At 39.9% G+C, this 25,028-nt stretch overlaps 1 protein-coding gene and 1 long non-coding RNA gene across 2 annotated transcripts in view; one reads left to right on the forward strand and one right to left on the reverse strand.

Annotated features, from left to right (window-relative positions):
* The window catches only part of heatr5a (HEAT repeat containing 5a), a 67,727-nt gene extending 54,335 nt beyond the window's left edge, over positions 1-13,392 (forward strand). Inside the window, exons 32-36 of the mRNA XM_063007397.1 lie at positions 2,115-2,387; positions 3,445-3,669; positions 5,821-5,972; positions 9,598-9,808; positions 12,151-13,392. Of these exons, the coding sequence (XP_062863467.1) occupies positions 2,115-2,387; positions 3,445-3,669; positions 5,821-5,972; positions 9,598-9,808; positions 12,151-12,455 (1,166 nt within the window). The 3' untranslated portion in view covers positions 12,456-13,392. The remainder of the gene's footprint in view (positions 1-2,114; positions 2,388-3,444; positions 3,670-5,820; positions 5,973-9,597; positions 9,809-12,150) is intronic.
* Positions 1,518-3,648, reverse strand: LOC134325260 (uncharacterized). Its single transcript, XR_010014276.1, has 3 exons — positions 3,413-3,648; positions 2,070-2,381; positions 1,518-1,744 (listed from the first exon to the last, which is right to left on the reverse strand). It is a non-coding gene; the product is annotated as an uncharacterized LOC134325260 (long non-coding RNA).
* Positions 13,393-25,028: the final 11,636 nt, after the last annotated feature.

A 25,028-nucleotide genomic window follows, 5' to 3' on the forward strand; every position in this document is an offset into this window, starting at 1 on the left:
TTTATTTATTTATAATATGCTTATTTATTTATTTATATATATAAATGTATTCATATATATATATATATATATATATATATATATATATATATACAGGGGTTGGACAAAATAACTGAAACACCTGGTTTTAGACCACAATAATTTATTAGTATGGTGTAGGGCCTCCTTTTGCGGCCAATACAGCGTCAATTCGTCTTGGAAATGACATATACAAGTCCTGCACAGTGGTCAGAGGGATTTTAAGCCATTCTTCTTGCAGGATAGTGGCCAGGTCACTACGTGATGCTGGTGGAGGAAAACGTTTCCTGACTCGCTTCTCCAAAACACCCCAAAGTGGCTCAATAATATTTAGATCTGGTGACTGTGCAGGCCATGGGAGATGTTCAACTTCACTTTCATGTTCATCAAACCAATCTTTCACCAGTCTTGCTGTGTGTATTGGTGCATTGTCATCCTGATACACGGCACCGCCATTGGATGCACATGGTCCTCCAGAATGGTTCGGTAGTCCTTGGCAGTGACGCGCCCATCTAGCACAAGTATTGGGCCAAGGGAATGCCATGATATGGCAGCCCAAACCATCACTGATCCACCCCCATGCTTCACTCTGGGCATGCAACAGTCTGGGTGGTACGCTTCTTTGGGGCTTCTCCACACCGTAACTCTCCCGGATGTGGGGAAAACAGTAAAGGTGGACTCATCAGAGAACAATACATGTTTCACATCAAAACCGCGTAGCTCTGCCTCCTCCCCCTCCGGTAAAAAGTGAAACTCTGTGTGATGTTTCATCTCTACAGTTCATTCAGGTTATTCTATCACATGGTTATAAACATGATTTATATTTGTGATGTTTGTAGTTTTCTAAAAAAAAACATTCGTATCTGATATTTATATGGACTAAGCGTTTACATGGACTGTTTTAATTAACACTTTTTTTTATATAGCTACAGTCAATTACTTATAGATAATGTCTGCTAACTTGACTGTTTCAGGTATTTATAGATGTTTAAATGGTAATTTAGAACAGTATTTCCCAGTATTCTTTCTGCACAAACACAGTATTAAAGGGTTTTCTTAATAGATCTATGAAATAATCATATCTGTGTTTTGATTCTTTATTGATGCCTTATATTAGATCAAAACATTATGATTGGTGCACCTGTTTTCAGTGTCAGGGTCATGAACAGGAAAAGATCCTCACTTTTGTCAGATAATGTGCTTTCTACAATGAATTTAGATTTAATAATTCTATCATATTTTATGAATGTTTTATTGGTAAACACGTTCTTGCAATAACAATGTGCATAACTGTTCAAATTTTGCTTAATTATTAGTTTGCGATTAATTGAGATAAATACATATATATTTAGGGCTGTCACACGATTAAAAATTTTAATCGAGATTAATTAAAATTTGTAATCGTGTGACAGCCCTAATATATATATATATATACAATCAGTGGCTGACTAAATACTTTTTGGCCCCACTGAATAGTATATATATAAAATTATGCTTAATTATATATTTTATTATATATGTGCAACAAACATCAGCATAAGGACTGTACAATGTTCCTTTCAAGATATGGGCTTAAGGAGCCGACACCCAACTTAAGTACCCCTGATGAATGCTCGACACAGAGCTATGCACCTCACAGCACCGCCACTGGACACTAGATGACTGGAAACAAGTAGCCTGGTCTGACTGAGTCGCGTTTCCAACTGTTTCAAGGAGATAGAAGAATCTGTGTGTGGAGAAAACCTCTATGAAGCCAACAATCCCGCACGTTATTAGGGGACTTATTAAGGTCCCGAATTCTCTTTTAAACTTTTTAGTTTAACTTTAGCTATAATGCAAGTGCACAGTAAACTTTTGGTCAGATTAGCTTTACCACTCCTAATTAGGAGCTTTATCAGGAGCAAAATTCTGCCACATCAGATATATGGACCAGGATAATCCTCTGTGGCGACCCCCAAGGCAAGTGCAGAATGGCAAAAATTGCAAGGGCAGCTAAATTATAAAGGTTTGCATTGCATTGCTTGTGTTGCTAGTTGTTTTTAGCATCTTACCTGCAGCCTCTATTCATAGCTCTGTGTTGTGTCTAATGTGCTCAGTGGATGATGGGGCAGCTGAGAAAGAGACAGTACCAGAGTTTGGCGAGGGACGGGATACGGGCGGTCTGGTTCCAGGGAAGTCTCTGGTGTTTGGAGCTCTGGAACTGTGCTTGTGCACACTGCTACGCAAAATTCCTCAGCTGAGTCCTCGTCTGGCAGGCAGCGCCAGCAGACGGGGCAGCATTGTGTCATCCTTGAGTGACAGCGACTGTACTCTCGTCACCCTGGCTTTGGAAATTCTCTCAGAACTTCCCTCCATTTGTTCACCTGAAGGTAAACATGATGCAGTGTGAAGAGTTTGACATTTTCTCTGCAATTATTTAACCTTTTCTTTTTATTCAACAATTGAAGTGGATATTACTTTCTGTTTTAATTACATTACATAACTAACATATGATGTTTTTATTATTTCAGTGATTTCATTATACTATTAACTATAATAGCCCTGCTTAGAATGAGCGATTTTAGATGCCATTTACCTATTTTTAATAGATTTATCAGTTTAGCTTCTGTTCCTCTAAAATATATTAGTCTGATCTAGATAGAGACATGTTGCCAAAAGTATTTGGACCCCTGACCGTGAGCTTGTCGGACATTGCATTTCAACAAGAGGTGTTAAAATAGAATGACCTCTCTGTGATCTATAACAGCAGCCACTTTGATTTTGAAGTTTGTCTGTGGGAATTTGTGCCCATTCAGTCAAAAGAGCATTTGTATGGCTGGGTACTGGTGTTAGTTAGGAAAGTCTCAATTGATGTTCCAGTTCATTCCAAAGCTGTTTAGTGGGGCTGGGGTCAGGGCTCCGTGCAGGCCTTTGGGTTTTTTTTTAAACCGAGCTTTTCTTTGCTTCTCTAAACTGTTGCTACAAAATTAAAAGCATATAATTTTCTTTATAACTGATTTATTACACCTGTTAGCAATATAAAACACACATTTTCAATAATTAGAATGGCTTTCCAAATACTTTTGTTCATATAGTGTAAGTATAAATGCATTTGTATTAATAGCTGGATGTAAAAATGTTGTCTTTAATAAATCTTAAAATAAAAATAATATACAAAAATTAAATAAAAAAACTTAAATAAACAAGGACTAGCTGACTACTGCTAGGATTTAGGGTTCAAATCCCCAGCTGTGCTATCGGCTGGTCGGGCGTCTACACATACAGTCATGATTGGCTATGTCTGAATCATGAAAATAAATAAATGAATTAGCAGTGATTGAATGAAATAAAATAAGTAGGTTTAAAACAACTGAAATACATCAGTGTTTTTTAAACAAACAAAGTGTGTCCTCACCATTGTTGCTTACTTCTGTTCTTTTACTTCAGGCAGTGTATCAGTGTTACCGACAGTACTCTATCTGTTGCTTGGGGTCCTGAGAGAGCTGGTGAGGGGCTATGGAGCAGCAAAAACAAGTGCACTGGTACCAGGGGCCCTTCAGGCACTACGCACCGTTCTCTTATCTCCTATGAGCAGAGCTGAGAAGAGCTGCCATGCCTGGGTCCAGCTGCTACGCTCTGCTTTAACTACACTGCTCGCCTGCTGGGATACAGGTAAAGCTACAAAAATGATATTAAACAGATGCAGTTAAACAAAGTGAAGTATGAACACCACATGTTTTATACAACAATGTAATTCTTTTAATAAAAAAAGCTATATAACACTCAAATTACTCCTCTAAAACAAGTAAGTACCATCAACGTCAATTGCTTGTCTTTTTACAGAAATTTATTTGTATTCTAATTCACATGGTGGCTTATTTTAAAGCAACTAATCCATAGCAGGTACTAGTAACAGTTCTGCTGTTCACCATATAGTTCATTTGCTTATTTAGACATGAGAAGCTCTGTAGCTACGCTACGGTTTTCTATTGTATGGTATTTAGTTTTTAGACTTAAACATTAAAGCAAATCTCGAACATCAAGGCAAAAGGTAGAAAATATAATCTAGAGTCAAACTAAAGTCACACTAAGGTCCCATTTTCCATGCTACAACCAAGTCAGTTGTTTTTCCATCTGACCACAAAACTCATGTGTCAGTTTAAAGCCTTCTTTCTTGCCTGGCAGTCTCAAAGCAAATGGCAGTTTTAGGCTTGCTTGGCTGTTGTCATTGACAGTTTTGTTGCAGTTAGCATCTTATTTATTACAGACCTTCTTTGTAGTTCTTGGATTAAATCTGACCGTCTGAAAACACTTTCTTTTAGCATAATGAAATTATATGGGATTTCTTCCTGACTATGGCGAAGAGACACATTTCCGTGTACTTACCAATGAACATTTGTGCGACTTTATTGGGACCTCATTTCTTAAATATGGCTCTCAATGTATAATTCACTTCCAGAGATCAGTGCAGAGCTTTCTAGACTTTCTTTCTGTATTGTTTGGGGCTCAGTTTAGTACACAACCAGATCACTAAGAAGTTACCAGCATTAGGCAATGAAAAGTTAGTGGCCACTTTCAAAATCAGTTTTAACATAGAAGTATGCTACAGTTATTCAATCACAGAAAACGAACATTTGCAGGAATTGCTGACCATATTTTGTTTCCAAAACAAGACAAAAATGGTTTGAGGGGGTAGATAGCCTTCAGAACCATGCAGCTAGATTATTTAGTCTGAATACAGAAACAAGGTTTAACAAACCAGTAAGAATGCATGCAAAGCCTTTATGACCAGATAATCTTATTTATTTTCGTTCAAAAATCCACTGTTACACTAGACACTTTTCAGTCCTGATGTGTACCTATGTATATTTGAATTTGGACATTTTTAAGCTGTGTTCCTGTGCCATGCACTACTGTCGCTAACTGCTGTTCTGTGTCCATTGCTGTGGTGCTGAGAGTAATAATCTCAGTTGCAGTTTGACCAATGTTAGCATGTAGGGCATGATTGACCAGTCATGGTACACAAAAAGGTGATAGAAAGCAATTGTGAACATGAAAGCAAAACCCAAATCTACCTCTAACTGATATCCAAATGCTGCCTGATTCCTGTCTTTAAAGTCAAAAACATGTAAAACATTAATAAAAATAGTCAGATCTGTGGATTTTTTGTTTTAAAAATGCATAACTATGGCCGTCAGGTGGTGCAGAGGTCTAACACGCTAGCACACCACTGTGGAGTGTTTGAACTTCTTAACAGAGCCACTGAATCAGCCTGCCATTCACACAATCACAATTGGCCTTATTTGAGAAAGGAAAGGTTGGACGGGGTCTCTTTCCACTGCTATATGTGATCTCTGAGACTGGTCTGGTGCCTGTGCGAGTGGGGAGGAGTCAATGAAAAAAAAACCAACCTCAGGGCGCTCAGGTGCTGCAGCAGTAAATTGTGCTAGCCCACTACCACTGGGATGACTGAGGCCCCATGATGGATGGCCGTTTTGTATCTTACTGTATTGCGCCGAGTGATTCCATAGCAACCCTGACCAGGATAAATTACTGAATTCACAAACAAAATAATATGCCAAGTTCTTACCTTCATTTATGGGGTGCTGTGAAGGAACAACATTCTTTAGAGGAAGCTGACGCGTCCCCTTGGCACCGCCTTTGTCTTTAAGTAGTTATTCATTCAGTCACTCAGACCAAACCCTTGCAACTAAAACAGCTGGAAGTCACATCTAGTTCTTCTGTGGTTTTGTGCTTTTGTTGCACTGTGCTATTTCAGCAGCATTTGAACCAGATTGGATGTGTTTTGTTACTCTTGTGCAGATAAGACGGAGCCTGGTGTGGATGAGATCACTTTGCTGACTGCGCTCACCATCTTCCTGCACTGTGCCAGTCTTGAGGTTACCACCATAGAACCGATAAGCACACACTGCATCAGTAAATTCCAGCTCTGCTTGGATTCTAAGGACCCCATGGTAAGCAGAAATGAATAAAATAGAAATTAATGCAACATTTCATCTGACAACAGGTAACAGCAGGGGGTGGTTGGTTCTATAGCTAGTGCAAAACATCTTTTTGACTTTCTTTTGTTAGATTTGTGTGTTGTTAATATTTGTTTCAATCATATCGTAGTTGCTGTGGGACTGGTGCCACCCAAAAACACCACCAGTGAATAGCAGCACATCTCTCACTTAGCCATTTAGTCACTTAAGGGTGATTAGAATAGCCAATCCATCTACTTCATGTCTTTGGAAGGTGAGAAAAAAAACAGAGCACCTAGTGATTATAGGCAGGGTTTGATTATAGACCCAGCTCTTTACCTCCTGCACCACTGTGCCGCAGATACTGAAAAAGCTGACGTCCTGGCGTCCACTCGGGTTCTATTTTTTGTGGTTACTAATTTGCCGTTTGATGTCATGCAGAAATTTGAGCGTATATTTACTGTCTGTGTTCATCGTCGGGCGGAGCCGTCGTAATGTGCCGGTTCTCAGTACTACTCAGTTCACCCACAGGTTAATGCAGTTGTATGCAAAATTATGCAAATCTGAATGCAAATTTTGCAGCCATCAGATGTGAAGGCAGATTTGAATTCACTCTTCTTTGCAGAAAAAAGGCTTATATTAGGTCAAAGATAAAGTTTTCTTTTAATAACTGTGCATGCAGATCATGTTTGTGCAACAACGCCGCACAGTGGAATGGTGCGTCACCACTTTCACACAATCCAGTTTTCCTGCAGCTCTGTTTCTGCTGTTTAGGGGCGTTTTGCTTTGTTACCCTGGCCAGCATATACGCAATTTAGTCTGAGAGCAAAGTCAATCCCCTAAAAATCTTGCCTCGACTTGCATTAACTGCCATTTCCTACAGTAATTTCAGACAGACAGTGAAAATTTGGAGCTGAAAGCACTTTGATATCTTTGTATTGCCTCCCTTGCTTCGTAGGCACCAATGAGATTTATTTTTAGCGTCTAGTGTATGCACTAGACTACAAGTCAGTTAGGGTCTAATGAGTTAAGTGAAGGAATGTCCAAACTTTCGCACGACACATTAACATAATGATTATTCTAGTCTGTGATATATTTGAACATGACAATGCAAACAATAGTGAAAGGTCTATCATTTAGTTCATTATAACTGCAAGTCACTTGATTAGCATGTGAGCTAGGCAGTTTGCTAATCTGAAAAAAGGCCACAATCCAAACTGCTGAAGTTTCCGGAGCCCCTGAAGGACCAAATTATTGGTTCAGATATAAACCCACTCATAACACACAATTTTGGCAGGTGACGCAACAGTTTATTATGCTTGCACACCACCAGATCCCCGTTTGAATCTCAGATGTGCTATCGACCGGCCGGGTATGATTTTACACAGGTATGATTGGTTATGTCTGAAGGATAGCGAATGACTGAAGCCCTGTGATGGATTGCAGCCCTGTCTATGGTATTCCTGTGCTGTTCCAGTGTTCCCTGGTTATATTATTATTATGGATGCTTGGGTATCACAGGGCTACATTACACTAGCCCATTAATGAAGGGATTCTAAGGAAACCAGACTCACCACAACCCTGACCAGGATAAAGCGGTGGTAAAACGTGAAAAACGTAAAAAGTTTTTAAATTATTAAATTACAATTTTGATTATTGATTTGTTAATTTTACATACAGTGTATCACAAAAGTGAGTACACCCCTCACATTTCTGCAGATATTTAAGTATATCTTTTCATGGGACAACACTGACAAAATGACACTTTGACACAATGAAAAGTAGTCTGTGTGCAGCTTATATAACAGTGTAAATTTATTCTTCCCTCAAAATAACTCAATATACAGCCATTAATGTCTAAACCACCGGCAACAAAAGTGAGTACACCCCTTAGTGAAAGTTCCTGAAGTGTCAATATTTTGTGTGGCCACCATTATTTCCCAGAACTGCCTTAACTCTCCTGGGCATGGAGTTTACCAGAGCTTCACAGGTTGCCACTGGAATGCTTTTCCACTCCTCCATGACGACATCACGGAGCTGGCGGATATTCGAGACTTTGCGCTCCTCCACCTTCCGTTTGAGGATGCCCCAAATATGTTCTATTGGGTTTAGGTCTGGAGACATGCTTGGCCAGTCCATCACCTTTACACTCAGCCTCTTCAATAAAGCAGTGTTCGTCTTAGAGGTGTGTTTGGGGTCATTATCATGCTGGAACACTGCCCTGCGACCCAGTTTCCGGAGGGAGGGGATCATGCTCTGCTTCAGTATTTCACAGTACATATTGGAGTTCATGTGTCCCTCAATGAAATGTAACTCCCCAACACCTGCTGCACTCATGCAGCCCCAGACCATGGCATTCCCACCACCATGCTTGACTGTAGGCATGACACACTTATCTTTGTACTCCTCACCTGATTGCCGCCACACATGCTTGAGACCATCTGAACCAAACAAATTAATCTTGGTCTCATCAGACCATAGGACATGGTTCCAGTAATCCATGTCCTTTGTTGACATGTCTTCAGCAAACTGTTTGCGGGCTTTCTTGTGTAGAGACTTCAGAAGAGGCTTCCTTCTGGGGTGACAGCCATGCAGACCAATTTGATGTAGTGTGCGGCGTATGGTCTGAGCACTGACAGGCTGACCCCCCACCTTTTCAATCTCTGCAGCAATGCTGACAGCACTCCTGCGCCTATCTTTCAAAGACAGCAGTTGGATGTGACGCTGAGCACGTGCACTCAGCTTCTTTGGACGACCAACGCGAGGTCTGTTCTGAGTGGACCCTGCTCTTTTAAAACGCTGGATGATCTTGGCCACTGTGCTGCAGCTCAGTTTCAGGGTGTTGGCAATCTTCTTGTAGCCTTGGCCATCTTCATGTAGCGCAACAATTCGTCTTTTAAGATCCTCAGAGAGTTCTTTGCCATGAGGTGCCATGTTGGAACTTTCAGTGACCAGTATGAGAGAGTGTGAGAGCTGTACTACTAAATTGAACACACCTGCTCCCTATGCACACCTGAGACCTAGTAAGACTAACAAATCACATTACATTTTGGAGGGAAAATGACAAGCAGTGCTCAATTTGGACATTTAGGGGTGTAGTCTCTTAGGGGTGTACTCACTTTTGTTGCCGGTGGTTTAGACATTAATGGCTGTATATTGAGTTATTTTGAGGGAAGAATAAATTTACACTGTTATATAAGCTGCACACAGACTACTTTTCATTGTGTCAAAGTGTCATTTTGTCAGTGTTGTCCCATGAAAAGATATACTTAAATATCTGCAGAAATGTGAGGGGTGTACTCACTTTTGTGATACACTGTATATGCATAGTGTGTATTGTCTAAGCCATTATTTTTTAAAGATAATGTGGCTGTGTTGTCTGGATTTTTAGGAGTTTATAATTTAATTTTTGTAACATGTCAGCAATAGAAATACAGTGTGGGCTAAAAAAATTTTTTCCTTTTTGGTCCCAGCAGTGGCCAGGTGCACTTTATTGAGGAATTTTTCAAATATAAAGTCTGTATAAAACGAATCATTGTCAATAGTAGAATTAATCTACCTACCTGCTTATGTATCTAACAACTCTTCTTTGTGCTGAATGTGTGTGTTTGCTGTCCAGGTGCTGAGCCGCTGTTACCAGTTGCTTGCGTCAGTGTTTCAGGGCCCCCCGGCGGTGGCAGAGCCATTTCTCCGGGCACTCGGTACCCCACTGGTGGCTCAGCTGCAGCAGGTGGAGAAAAACCATCCTCAGAGCGCCATCGAGCTACAAGCAGTGCAGGATGGAATTAGAGCTTTGGAGGCGTTAGTGCTCGCCGCTCCAGAGTCTCAGCGTTAGTATTTCATCACTTTCGGTTTTAGTTCAGTTGTAACGTAATACATAACGTAATTTTAATCATGGAATAATAGTGCAGATCACTGTCTTTTTTTCCACTGGTAGGATATGTAGTGGTGAATTTAATTACTCGTTGGGACAGACAAGTGGAACTAGAACTAATGCAACCATTTAGAAACTGTTAACTAGTACAAACCAGCAAGCATTAGTATTGATGAAGTGACTGTCAGCCAAAATCCTTCTCTTCTCTTTTTTTTCTTGTTTTCGGGTCGCTGGGGCAGTTTTTACCCCAGATGCCTTTCCTGACCCAACTCTCCTATTTTTATCTGGGCTTGGTACCTGAACTGAAAGTGCACAGACAAGTGCACCCAACCAATGGCTAGGTTGTTCGGCCATCCCTACACTGAGGAGTTGCTTACAACTTTTTACTTTCATTCTTCATGGAAGGCTGTCTGTTGGAATGCTTTCCCATTTATTACAAAGCATTTTTGAGGCCAGTCACAGATGCTAAGTGAGAAGGCTGGACTTGCAATCGATATACCAGGTCATCCCAAAGGTGTTCAGTGCAGCTGAGGTCAGGGCTTTTTGCAGGCCAACTAAGCAGATGAGCTTTGCTTTTTGCACGGGGCACAGTCAGACTGAAACAGGAAAATCTATTGCCTTTTTCAAAAAGTTGGAAGCATATACTGTCATTTCTGTTATAAAATGAATATATTATGAAACACCTGAACATATTAAATAGGAGAGGGTGTCCATATAGATTTTTATCTTATTGTTTATTTGCTAATAGCAAACAGTGATGAAGTTATTGAGGCAGTAAGAGTAGTCAGCAAGTAGTCTCAGTAGTAGTGGGCTAGCATAATAAATCATGACCATCTGGACATTTTGGTGGTGGTGTGTTAGTGTGTGTTGTGCTGGTATGAGAGTATCAGATACAGCAGCGCTGCTGGAGTATTTAAATACCATGTCCACTCTATTAGACTCTCCTACCTAGCTGGTCCACCTTGTAGATGTAAAGTCAGAGACGATCGCTCATCTATTGCTGCTGTTTGAGTTGGTCATCTTCTAGACCTACATCAGTGGTCACAGGACGCTGCCCATGGGGCACTGTTGGCTGGATATATTTTTGGTTGGTGGACTATTCTCAGTCCACAGTGACAGTGAGGTGTTTGAAAACACACCACCACCATGTCAGTGTCACAGCAGTGCTGAGAATGATCCACCACCCAAATAATACCTGCTCTGTAGTGGTCCTGGGAGAGTCCTGAACATTGAAGAACAGCATGAAAAGGGGCTAACAAAGCATGCAGAGAAACAGATGGACTACAGTCAGTAATTGTAGAACTACAAAGTGCTTCTATATGGTCAGTGGAGCTGTGGAGTATAGAAACAAGGAGGTGGTTTCCATGTCAAGTTTTATGCACCTCCTGTGAATGCGCCTTTACTGAAAGTGATACAGTATTTCAAGATCAAGCATCTCCACAATTATGATACAATTGTATTTCAGTGTTTTTATATAGACTTATTGTACTAAAACCACGAGCGAGGAATTTCATTAATGGATAGAACTTATGAGCAGTAATAATTAAAGGAAATTAAAGTGCTGTTCTTTTAGTACATTAATCCACGTTAAGTTTTATTATTCTTTTTTTACGATAAGCGTTTTAAACTTGGAAAAGGTGATTTTCACACTTTCTCAAAACCCCCAGCTATACTACAGATTCGTCTCAAACGCACACTTTGACGTGCTGAACAAAGCTGCTGTTAATTGCTAATTTAAATTTAATTAATATTTTTTTAAATAAAGGCTGAACACAAATGTAAGGGAAACGTCGAGTTTAAGGATACAAATTTCTCCACGAAGGGTGTTGAGTTTTGGAGATTTTAAGTTTAGGGGACATTGAGTTACAACTGTATCTATGATCTGCTTTCTGGGATATGTACAGTTTGCATATGAGCGTTTTGCATATTTTTTCTAGTGTAAATGAATATACCATCAAATTAATACTTGAGCAAGCTGATTTTGTTATATACTAACTAATACAAAAACTCTTATTTGTTGACAAGTATGTTCCAGTTATTCAGTTACAGAGAAATAACAACTGCAGAAATTATTAAAATCCCCATTCTTGTCTTTTACAACTGTATGTTAACTTTTGAACTTGGCTTAAACAGCACTTTTCATTTATATGTAGTAATCACTGATTCAACCCCCTGGTTGCCAGTGTTAGTCCCTTTAAAGAACTGAGTTGTGTCCGGAATGCTTCTCTAGCTGTTTGAAATGATAGTACATAATTAAATTCTATTATAATCGAGCTATTTTTGTATATTTTGATGCAGGTGCTCAGCTGGTGAGCGTGCTGTTACCCATCCTGATCTCATTCCTGCTGGATGAGAATACTTTGGCCTCGGCTCCTGATTCCTCTCGTTCTCTTCATGAGTCTGCTCTGAGAGACCTGATGCGTCTGGGCCCTCAGCATCCAACCGTTTTTAAAGCTTTCATGACCTCCGCACCGCACATGAAGGCCCGACTCGAGGCAGCCATAAAGGGACACCAGGGGATTGTAAGCACCAAGGCCACATCAACTCAGGTGCCCGGCAGGAACCAAGCACCGAGTATCCAACTCAAGACCAACTTCCTGTGAATGTATTGCAGTATTTTTACTTCAAGAAGTTATTTTTATAGATAGTGTTTTTTAAGATGCTAGCTGATAGTTTTAGAGGTGTAAATAACACATTAACCTCTGTGAGGTACATGAAGTTCAGGGGAGACAGGAACTAGATTATGGTACAGAGTGAAATTATTTTATTCGTCTTAAGTTTAATTTTAAAATCTAAAACATTACATTCTTTAAATACCTCAAAACACCTTCAAATATTCAATTCATTTCTATTTGTGTTAATTGTGTTCTTTCAAATCAATTCAGATTTCTAGCCCAGGATACCCAGGACTAAACAAACAGAACACTGTGGATTAATTATGTTAGCATGATGGGATAAACGGTTTTGAATACAGGTTAAGCATTTGTGACGACCAATTCTTCCTATTTGTGTTAAGACACAACCCTAAGTCCCTTCATTCCTGTATTTTCTAATCCCCAATAGAGATGATTTATCATTTTGAAAATGTACAAGAGCTCAATAATTAGCATTTTAGATTTTAATGATACGATCATAGTCCATAACTAATTTTGAGTTGCTAATTCTGAATTTTAGTTTGGCATAGAGTATACTGTATGTAATACATATGAAATGTTGTAATAATCATCACATGCTTGCAGAAAGGAGAAACATTTCAAGTCCCCTGTGACCTGGTTACAGAGTAGTTAAACTCAGACTATTCAAGCTGCAGTATGTAACTTTGGGAGATAGCAGCAATAAAATATGACCAAAACACCTTCAGCAAATTCTACTTTTGAAAGTATTACTTTAGAGTATTTACTAATTGGTACTAAGTGAATGAAGAAACACCGATCAGCAAAAACATTAAAAAACCCCTCCTTGTTTCTACACAAAGAAACACTTTGTAGTTCTACAATTACTGACTGCAGTCCATCTGTTTCTCTACATACTTTTTTAGACCTGCTTTCACCCTGTTCTTCAATGGTCAGGACCCCCACAGAGCAGGTATTACTTGGATGTTGGATCATTCTTAGCACTGCAGTGACACTGACATGGTGGTGGTGTGTTAGTGTGTGTTGTGCTGGTATGAGTAGATCAGACACAGCAGCGCTGCTGGAGTTTTAAATACCATGCCCACTCACTGTCCACTCTATTAGATACTCTTACCACTGCAGTGCTGAGAATGATCCACCACCCAAATAATACCTGCTCTGTGGTGGTCCTGACCATTGAAGAACAACATGAAAGGGGGCTAACAAAGCATGCAGAGAAACAGATTGACTACAGTCAGTAATTGTAGAACTACAAAGTCATTCTACAGTATATGGTAAGTGGAGCTGATAAAATGGACAGTGAGTGTAGAAACAAGGAGGTGGTTTTAATGTTATGGCTGATTAGTGTATGTACACAGCAGTGATGTAGAACATTACCAAAAAGGGGAGGGATGTACTCTCAGTAATTCATTTTGACTCATGTCAGTAAAATCAGGGTTCGGCTTAAACAAGCAGGTGAACCAAACGGCTTTAATAGACAAACAAAAAACAGTACTAAGGTTTGTAAATGTGATTTTGGGTAAGTATGTGAATGTAAACACAATTAAGTTTATTTATAAACCTACAGTTGATCCCTTTAACTTTTAAACAAGTTACACACTGCAGCTTTAATATCATTTACCTTTGTTTTGACTGCATAAAGACTGCAGTTCTATATCTGCTTTGTATTTCTCTACAGTTGATTGAAGTTACTGCACTAAAACACTCAATGCAACTATTGTATTTTATCCTCGAACAATTTTAATAATGCATGAAAAGCTGATTTCTTTACACAGACTTTAATGTATTTTTGCACTCGTGATCAACTATTAAGATGTAATCTGTGTAACACATGCTGACATTAAAGGTTATTTTTACTAACAATAGATCTGTGCCAAACTTCCTCCATGTCAGAATTACTGTTTTGTATGCTTTTCCTGATCTATGTTTTGCCACAATTTGATTGCAGAGATCCGTAGACAGATCCTTGGACTTCATGGCTTGTTTTTTGTTTTGTCCTGACAATACAGTATAAATATGTTCAGTCCAATCAGTTTCAACAGGTGGACTTCAGCTGAGTTCTAGTCACATCTCAAGGATGAGTAAAGCAAACAGGATGCACCTGACAACAACTTCAAGTGGTACAGTATTCAAAAGGCTTTGAATACTTTTGGGAATATTAGATTTTATTATTTTTTAAAACATTTTAACTTCATCATTATAGTGTTGATTGATGGGTAAAAATGGAAATTATAAAACGGATAGTTCCGGTCATAAAATCTGATTGGCTGAGCCGCGTTCGAAGCCGTTGTAAAATCCCCGATAAACGCACACCTATGACCACCTCACATCATTCCATATTAATACGGCACTGAAAAGAAAAAGTGAATGTTATGTTCGCCCTCATGTTGCCTAGCAACACTGTTAACGAACTACCTGGGGTCACGGAAGAATGCTTTTTGTAAGTGTTTTTGTAAATAAAAACATTTATAAATTGAACATTGTTATTATATTTTATGTTGACCGCCGTTTTATAAAAGCAATAAGCCACTCGAGACCGTGCGTTACTGCTATGATTTTATCACGGGGAAAGACGTTCCGCTTCGCGTCGTGCCAAAACAACCTTCCCCGTGATAAAATCGCAGTAACGCACGGTCTCGAGTGGCTTATTGCTTTAGTATTTCCATTTAAAATCTAATGCACAACATAATGAAGTCTAAATACTAAATTCTAAATCCACTGAATTTTTATTTACATTTTGTATACATTACAAAACCACTTAATTATTGGCACACCTAAAAATTCTTACAAAGTCAAATAAAGAAATGTTTAGTCCTTATTTTCATTTTCTCATTTTTCATTATTGAACACCAATTAGGCATAACATTATGACCACCTCCATTTTATCAGCTCCACTTACCATATAGAAGCACTTTGTAGTTCTACAATTACGGACTGTAGTCCATCTGTTTCTCTACATACTTTTTTAGCCTGCTTTCACCCTGTTCTTCAATGGTTAGGACCCCCACAGGACCATTACAGGGCAGGTATTATTTGGGCGGTGGATCATTCTCAGCACTGCAGTGACACTGACATGGTGGTGGTGTGTTAGTGTGTGTTGTGCTGGTATTAGTGGATAAGACAGCAGCGCTGCTGGAGTTTTTAAACCTCACTCTCACTGCTGGACTGAGAATAGTCCACCAACCAAAAATGTCCAGCCAACAGCACTCCGTGGGCAGCGTCCTGTGACCACTGATGAAGTCTACAAGATTACCAACTCAAACAGCAGCAATAGATGAGAGATCGTCTCTGACTTTACATCTACAAGGTGGACCAACTAGGTAGGAGTGTCTAATAGAGTGGACAGTGAGTGGACACGGTATTTAAAAACTCCAGCACTGCTAACACACCACCACCATGTCATTGTCACTGCAGTGCTGAGAATGAGCCACCACCTAAATAATACCTGCTCTGTGGTGGTCCTGTGGGGGTCCTGACCATTGAAGAACAGGGTAAAAGCAGGCTAAAAAGGTATGTAGAGAAACAGATGGACTACAGTCAGTAATTGTAGAAGTACAAAGTGAGTGTAGAAACAAGAAAATGGTCATAATGTTATTCTTGATTGGTATATATTGTATTTGTATAAACTGCTCCTGAAAATCAGTAGTGTTTGTAGAAATTCACTACTGACATTCTTACCCAGGTCTTATCAGAGGTTAAGCAGCAATGATTCATGTAATGATTCATCAGATTGCAATGAAGTGACACATGGGTTAAATTGCCCTAGTAATACATTATGTAAGATACACATAAAAAATGAGACCAAAGTGTGCGACCTTTATAAATCAGACAATAACTACAAATTAATCTAAATGCCTGAGTATGTCTACATCCACTGTTAGAGCAATAATTAGGAAAATTAAAGCAACCAGGCCTATAATAAACCTGATAGAGGATACATGTGTATTTTGTCTTAACACACTATGAAAAAAAACTGGTTACAAAGGCAAAACAAACATTCCAGGGATTACGGTTGGAGCTGTGCAGATAATGGTTAGTACTTTGAGGTCACTATGTCTTTGAATCCACAATTAGATATCACATCCATGCCAACAAAGTATTTGAAAGGCATGCCAGGAGAAATCATTTTCTTTGATCTAACCTCAGATGTAAGCGTGCGGATTTGCTTTGACTAGAACCGGTTCCTATGATCAGTTGGGACAAGGCTTTTGATAACAAACATTTGGGTGTGTCTGGTTTCAAGAGACTGGTGGTAATGTAAAAAAACTTAATCCTTACTGTTACAAAATGTTGTGAGTGTTGGTGAGGAATCTGGGATGTTTGGGAGCTGTTAGTCATAGAAATGGCCTTAAAACTTGATCTGCTGACTGACGATTCTATCACAAAGTGACGAACCATGACTCATTCTTGTTTGAAAAGACTAAGCCTTAGGTGGATGCACCTTATATACAGTACACTGATCAGCCATAACATTAAAACCACCTCCTTTTTTCTACACTCAGTCCATTTTATCAGCTCCACTTACCAGCACTTTGTAGTTCTACAATTACTGACTGTAGTCCATCTGTTTTCCTACATACTTTTTGAGCCTGCTTTCACCCTGTTCTTCAATGGTCAGGACCACCACAGAGCAGGTATTATTTAGGTGGTGGATCATTCTCAGCGCTGCAGTGACACTGACATGGTGGTGGTGTTAGTGTGTGTTGTGCTGGTATGTAAAGTCAGAGACGATCGCTTATCTATTGCTGCTGTTTGAGTTGGTCATCTTCTAGACTTTCATCAGTGGTCACAGGACACTGCCCACAGGGCACTGTTGGCTGGATATTTTTGGTTGGTGGACTATTCTCAGTCCAGCTGTGACAGTGAGGTGTTTAAAAACTCCATCAGCATTGCTGTGTCTTATCCACTCATACCAGCACAACACACACTAACACACCACCACCATGTCAGTGTCACTGCAGTGCTGAGTCCTGACCATTGAAGAACAGCATGAAAGGGGGCTAACAAAGCATGCAGAGAAACAGATGGACTACAGTCAGTATTTGTAGAACTACAAAGTGCTTCTATATGGTAAGTGGAGCTGATAAAATGGACAATGTGTGTAGAAACAAGGAGGTGGTTTTAATGTTATGGCTGATCGGTGTATGCAATCTTGATTCACTTGTTACTAGTTAAGCTGCTAATTGTGGAACCTTCCAGAACAGTATTATATAACCTTAGTCTTATTTGGCTTCTGTCTTATTTTTCTGGGTGTGTTGCAGGCGTCACTTTCTATTGTTTTTTCTTTTTGATTTAAAAAATACAATTAGGTTTGTCAATGAAAACACTAAAAATACATTCTTTGTTGTGCTATCAGCTAAATAAAAGTCTGTGCAATATAACAAATTACAGCTCTTAGTTTGTATTGCATTGTTAGAAAGTGTCCCAACTTCTCTGAAAATAGGGTTTGTAAAATGACAGGTAATATGTATCCACATTACCACTGAAGTGAAGCACCAGTGTCACAAGTCTTGATGCACACAACTATTACAGTGCTAACAGCTTGCTGTTAAGGAGGAATTTTTGCCTGCTGATTGTAGGTAAGCAAGCGAGTTGATGTTAGCAGTAAAGTCTTTGAAGTGCTGCGGCAGACACAAACAACTACAAGCAGCTGTAGCTAGGTGGTTAAGTGACAGGACTAGTAATTTGAAGTTTACCGTTTCAAGCCCCACAACTGCCAGATTGCCACTGTTTGGCCGTTAAACAAGGACCTCACCCCTCATTTTAAGTCACTTTGGAGAAAACTGACATAAAACATGACGTACGTATATATAATATGGTGCTAATAGCTCCTCCTGGTGGAATAACTTCTGCCTGTTAATGTGAAAGGTGCTTTGTGATTTGGGTGCTTTGTAGAGTATGAATTATACAGTGACAATTGGGGGAGACTCAACTTTACACTTTCAGACACCCCAAAAGTGGGCCATACAGTGGTGTTCAAAAAAAAAACAGTCCAACACCATTAACTTGATAAATCAAAGTTTTTAGTGGAAATGCTATTTCTACATAGCAAAAAATGTACTTGAAAGTGTAATAGAGTATTGAAAACAAAACAAACCCAACAATTAGGACATGCATGCCGTTCATTCTGAGTAATCGAAGCATTGATTGAAAGGGGGTTGTTCAAAATAATAGCAGTGAGGAGTTCAATTGGTGAAGTCATTCATTCTGCAGAAGAATGGGTGTCAATTTTGGCCCTTATTTAAGGTAGGAGAGTGGCAAATGTTGCACAGGTTGGTCATAGCGCATTTCCTTCTGAAATACTGGGTAAAATGGGTTGTTCCAGACATTGTTCTGATGAACAGCGTACTTTGATTAAAAAGTTGATTTTAGAGGGGAAAAAACATACAGAGAAGTGCAGCAAATGATAAGCTGCTCAGCTAAAATGATCTCAAATGCCTTAAAGTGACAACCAAAACCTGAAAGATGCAGAAGGAAGCGTGGAACTACTGTTTGAATGGATCAAAGAATAGCCAGAATGGCAAAGGTTCAGCCAGTGATCACCTCCAGAAAGATCAAGGAACATCTGAAGTTCCCAGTGAGTACAGAAGATGATTAAGTGAAGCCAATTTACCAGCAAGAACTCCTTGCAAAGTCCCGTTGTTAAGAAAAAGACATGTCCTGAAGAACACATTGACTGGTCCAAAGAGAAATGGCTCAACATTTTGTGGACTGGTGAAAGCAAAATTGTTCTTTTTGGGTCAAGTGGCCATAGACAGTATGTCAGATGACCCTCGAGCACTGAATTCGAGCCAAAGTTCACTGTGAAGACAGTAAAGCATGGTGGTACAAAACTATGATATGAGGATGTTTTTCATACCATGGTGTTACGTCTATTTATCACATACGAGGGATCATGGATCAATTTAAATATATCAGAATACTTGAGATCATCATGTTGCCCTATGTCGAAGAAGAAATGCCCTTAAAATGGGTGTTTTAACATGACAATGACCCAAAACATCTTGGTTACAGACAAACAAGATTGAGGTAATAGAGTGGCCAGCACAATCCCCTGACTTCAATCCCATAGAGAACTTGTGGGCTGATATCTGAAACACGTTTTTTTTAGGCAAAACCCAAAATTGCAGAAGAACTGTGGAATGTAGTCTAATCATCCTGGACTGGAATACCTGTTCAGAGGTGCCAGAAGTTGGTCGACTCCATGCAACACAGATCTTGGAAACAATTGTTATGCCACTAAATATTAGTTCAGTAATTTAAAGTAAAGTGAAACCTCAAACATTTTCAGTTTATAGATACATTTTTTGAGTTTTTAAAGAAAAATGCTGGCACTGCTATTTTTTTTGAACAGCCTAATATTCATTTTTCTTAACTTTCTGTAAAGGATGAACACAAACTGGCTAAATGTTGTTAATGTTTTGATTTAGAATTAAAAGTGTAGTATTTTCAGTGCATTTGCATTTATGGAAATAAAAGTTATTATAATGATTTTGTGCTTTATTCACTTTTTTAAAATCACTGCTATTTTTTTGAACACTACTGTACTATTTCTCGTCCCATCTGCCTGCCTTCACTCGCCTTATTGGTCGTGTCTTCTTTAAGGTTACAGTTTCTCAAACCAGAGAAGGCACTGTATGTTAATGTAATTAGCTATCTAGCTTGTTTAATACACTGTATTGCTTGATGAGATTTTGAATTAGATTACATTTTATAACAAAGTTTTTTTTTCTAGTGGCACTGTGATTGGTTGAACTGCTGACTCAGGTATTGGTCCCTGCAGTTATAGGTATTGAGTTTCTATAAGGTGCTGGTCCCATCACACACACACACACACTTTAACTTGCTAATGGTAAGTAGTAATTTAGAAACCAGGTTTACAAAGTGATTTACATTAATAACATAGATTAAATAATTGATTGCTGAGGGAAATTGCTTTGTCACTGCAGCATACATGTCATGTTAAGTTAAACACACACACAGAAAAGTCCTCTATACAAGAACGTTATCCTATAAACTAATACATGTGATGAAAGATATTTATAGTTTTATAGCAGCATGTCTGAAGGACCTTCTGTAACACTTTTTATTACATCACGGATTCATCAACTGAAGACCTGAAATTAGACCATCTTGTAAGTTGATAAGAGCAATGTCTGTGATAGGTTGTCTTTTGAACTATCTGTTCCAGTGAGTCCAGATTGATACCTATGGCCTATCCTGTCTGCTGTCCCAGCCTCCTATACCAACGCACCCTCAGATACTTACATATCTTCCTCAACTTCTCACCAGGATAGAGACAGATCAATTGGTGAAGTCTATTATCATCTTTTAGGTTTTGACCACGTTAATCAAGAGATAGATTGTTCTTTCCACACCACTTAACAAAGCTGTTGATAATGCCACCCAATTCCTATCTAGAAGATGGCACACCTCGTTTTGTACCTGAAGTCAGATTTATACAACTAGATTAGTAAAGGAGACAGAACTTTTCCCCTGTAGAGCTCCTGAGCTGCTTATAACCTGGTCTAGCCCAAAGCTTTGCAGACACTCAAACTAAGATCTGGATGTCAGGTAGTCAGTGATCCAGGTGATAGTAGCCATGGGTAGCTGTATCTTCTTCAGCTTTTTGTTAAGTAGAGGAGGTTGTATAGTATTGAAATCACTAGAGGTAAAATTTTGTGACCCACACTAGGCTACCTGTTCTGTCTAGGTGTTAATATTCCCTCTGCAGTAAGAACATCACGGCATCATTGACACCAACATAGCATCAGACTACTGCAGTGGCAATATCTGTTCAATGTGCAAAGTGAGTGAGTGACAAGCAGGTTCCATGAAGCTTTTCATCCCAAGACATGGTGACAGTGTTCAGTGTAACTGGACATGACACACAGAGGGGTAAGTAAGTTACAAACAAGCTCTGTGTGCTGCATTGCCTGTTAGAATTATATTACAGTTCTGGAAGTGCATCAGTAATGCGATTGGTTGATCTGATGACTCATTTAGTGCTTTCTGTGGTTAAAAACAGTAGTGCAACAGCATTGTAATTTATTGATCTTCTATCAGTTTAGAGCTTTAGCAGTGTTGTGATTGGTTAAACAGCTGTTTTAATTAGATACCCCTGTATATAGTTGTAGTAGTGGAGCTGTAAAGGCTTGAAAATTATTAGCTGTTCTCTTTTAGACAGACAGACAGACAGACAGACAGACAGATAGATAGATAGATAGATAGAAAGAACTGAAAGGAGCATTAAACTCTACTCATCACAAACCTATAATGAACAACCATAAGGAAAAGAAAAAACAATAAATAGAAAACACATTAAGGAAGGAATATACAGGGGCTTTGCTAAATACAACTACTGAGTTCAAATACTGAGTAATATACAGTATATATATACAGTGTATCACAAAAGTGAGTACACCCCTCACATTTCTGCAGATATTTAAATATATCTTTTCATGGGACAACACTGACAAAATGATACTTTGACACAATGAAAAGTAGTCTGTGTGCAGCTTATATAACAGTGTAAATTTATTCTTTCCTCAAAATAACTCAATATACAGCCATTAATGTCTAAACCACCGGCAACAAAAGTGAGTACACCCCTTAGTGAAAGTTCCTGAAGTGTCAATATTTTGTGTGGCCACCATTATTTCCCAGAACTGCCTTAACTCTCCTGGGCATGGAGTTTACCAGAGCTTCACAGGTTGCCACTGGAATGCTTTTCCACTCCTCCATGACGACATCACGGAGCTGGCGGATATTCGAGACTTTGCGCTCCTCCACCTTCCGCTTGAGGATGCCCCAAAGATGTTCTATTGGGTTTAGGTCTGGAGACATGCTTGGCCAGTCCATCACCTTTACCCTCAGCCTCTTCAATAAAGCAGTGGTTGTCTTAGAGGTGTGTTTGGGGTCATTATCATGCTGGAACACTGCCCTGCGACCCAGTTTCCGGAGGGAGGGGATCATGCTCTGCTTCAGTATTTCACAGTACATATTGTTCATGTGTCCCTCAATGAAATGTAACTCCCCAACACCTGCTGCACTCATGCAGCCCCAGACCATGGCATTCCCACCACCATGCTTGACTGTAGGCATGACACACTTATCTTTGTACTCCTCACCTGATTGCCGCCACACATGCTTGAGACCATCTGAACCAAACAAATGAATCTTGGTCTCATCAGACCATAGGACATGGTTCCAGTAATCCATGTCCTTTGTTGACATGTCTTCAGCAAACTGTTTGCGGGCTTTCTTGTGTAGAGACTTCAGAAGAGGCTTCCTTCTGGGGTGACAGCCATGCAGACCAATTTGATGTAGTGTGCGGCGTATGGTCTGAGCACTGACAGGCTGACCCCCCACCTTTTCAATCTCTGCAGCAATGCTGACAGCACTCCTGCGCCTATCTTTCAAAGACAACAGTTGGATGTGACGCTGAGCACGTGCACTCAGCTTCTTTGGACGACCAACGCGAGTCTGTTCTGAGTGGACCCTGCTCTTTTAAAACGCTGGATGATTTTGGCCACTGTGCTGCAGCTCAGTTTCAGGGTGTTGGCAATCTTCTTGTAGCCTTGGCCATCTTCATGTAGCACAACAATTCGTCTTTTAAGATCCTCAGAGAGTTCTTTGCCATGAGGTGCCATGTTGGAACTTTCAGTGACCAGTATGAGAGAGTGTGAGAGCTGTACTACTAAATTGAACACACCTGCTCCCTATGCACACCTGAGACCTAGTAACACTAACAAATCACATGACATTTTGGAGGGAAAATGACAAGCAGTGCTCAATTTGGACATTTAGGGGTGTAGTCTCTTAGGGGTGTACTCACTTTTGTTGCCGGTGGTTTAGACATTAATGGCTGTATATTGAGTTATTTTGAGGGAAGAATAAATTTACACTGTTATATAAGCTGCACACAGACTACTTTTCATTGTGTCAAAGTGTCATTTTGTCAGTGTTGTCCCATGAAAAGATATACTTAAATATCTGCAGAAATGTGAGGGGTGTACTCACTTTTGTGATACACTGTATATACAGTGTATCACAAAAGTGAGTACACCCCTCACATTTCTGCAAATATTTTATTATATCTTTTCATGGGACAACACTATAGAAATAAAACTTGGATATAACTTAGAGTAGTCAGTGTACAACTTGTATAGCAGTGTAGATTTACTGTCTTCTGAAAATAACTCAACACACAGCCATTAATGTCTAAATGGCTGGCAACATAAGTGAGTACACCCCACAGTGAACATGTCCAAATTGTGCCCAAAGTGTCAATATTTTGTGTGACCACCATTATTATCCAGCACTGCCTTAACCCTCCTGGGCATGGAATTCACCAGAGCTGCACAGGTTGCTACTGGAATCCTCTTCCACTCCTCCATGATGACATCACGGAGCTGGTGGATGTTAGACACCTTGAACTCCTCCACCTTCCACTTGAGGATGCGCCACAGGTGCTCAATTGGGTTTAGTCCATCACCTTTACCTTCAGTTTTCGAAGGGAGGGGATCATGCTCTGTTTCAGAATGTCACAGTACATGTTGGAATTCATGTTTCCCTCAATGAACTGCAGCTCCCCAGTGCCAGCAACACTCATGCAGCCCAAGACCATGATGCTACCACCACCATGCTTGACTGTAGGCAAGATACAGTTGTCTTGGTACTTCTCACCAGGGCGCCGCCACACATGCTGGACACCATCTGAGCCAAACAAGTTTATCTTGGTCTCGTCAGACCACAGGGCATTCCAGTAATCCATGTTCTTGGACTGCTTGTCTTCAGCAAACTGTTTGCGGGCTTTCTTGTGCGTCAGCTTCCTTCTGGGATGACGACCATGCAGACCGAGTTGATGCAGTGTGCGGCGTATGGTCTGAGCACTGACAGGCTGACCTCCCACGTCTTCAACCTCTGCAGCAATGCTGGCAGCACTCATGTGTCTATTTTTTAAAGCCAACCTCTGGATATGACGCCGAACACGTGGACTCAACTTCTTTGGTCGACCCTGGCGAAGCCTGTTCCGAGTGGAACCTGTCCTGGAAAACCGCTGTATGACCTTGGCCACCATGCTGTAGCTCAGTTTCAGGGTGTTAGCAATCTTCTTATAGCCCAGGCCATCTTTGTGGAGAGCAACAATTCTATTTCTCACATCCTCAGAGAGTTCTTTGACATGAGGTGCCATGTTGAATATCCAGTGGCCAGTATGAGAGAATTGTACCCAAAACACCAAATTTAACAGCCCTGCTCCCCATTTACACCTGGGACCTTGACACATGACACCAGGGAGAGACAACGACACTTTTGGGCACAATTTGGACATGTTCACTGTGGGGTGTACTCACTTATGTTGCCAGCTATTTAGACATTAATGGCTGTGTGTTGAGTTATTTTCAGAAGACAGTAAATCTACACTGCTATACAAGCTGTACACTGACTACTCTAAGTTATATCCAAGTTTCATGTCTATAGTGTTGTCCCATGAAAAGATACAATGAAATATTTGCAGAAATGTGAGGGGTGTACTCACTT

The sequence above is a fragment of the Trichomycterus rosablanca genome, chromosome 13, assembly GCF_030014385.1.
Source record: "Trichomycterus rosablanca isolate fTriRos1 chromosome 13, fTriRos1.hap1, whole genome shotgun sequence".
Classification (NCBI taxonomy): domain Eukaryota; kingdom Metazoa; phylum Chordata; class Actinopteri; order Siluriformes; family Trichomycteridae; genus Trichomycterus; species Trichomycterus rosablanca.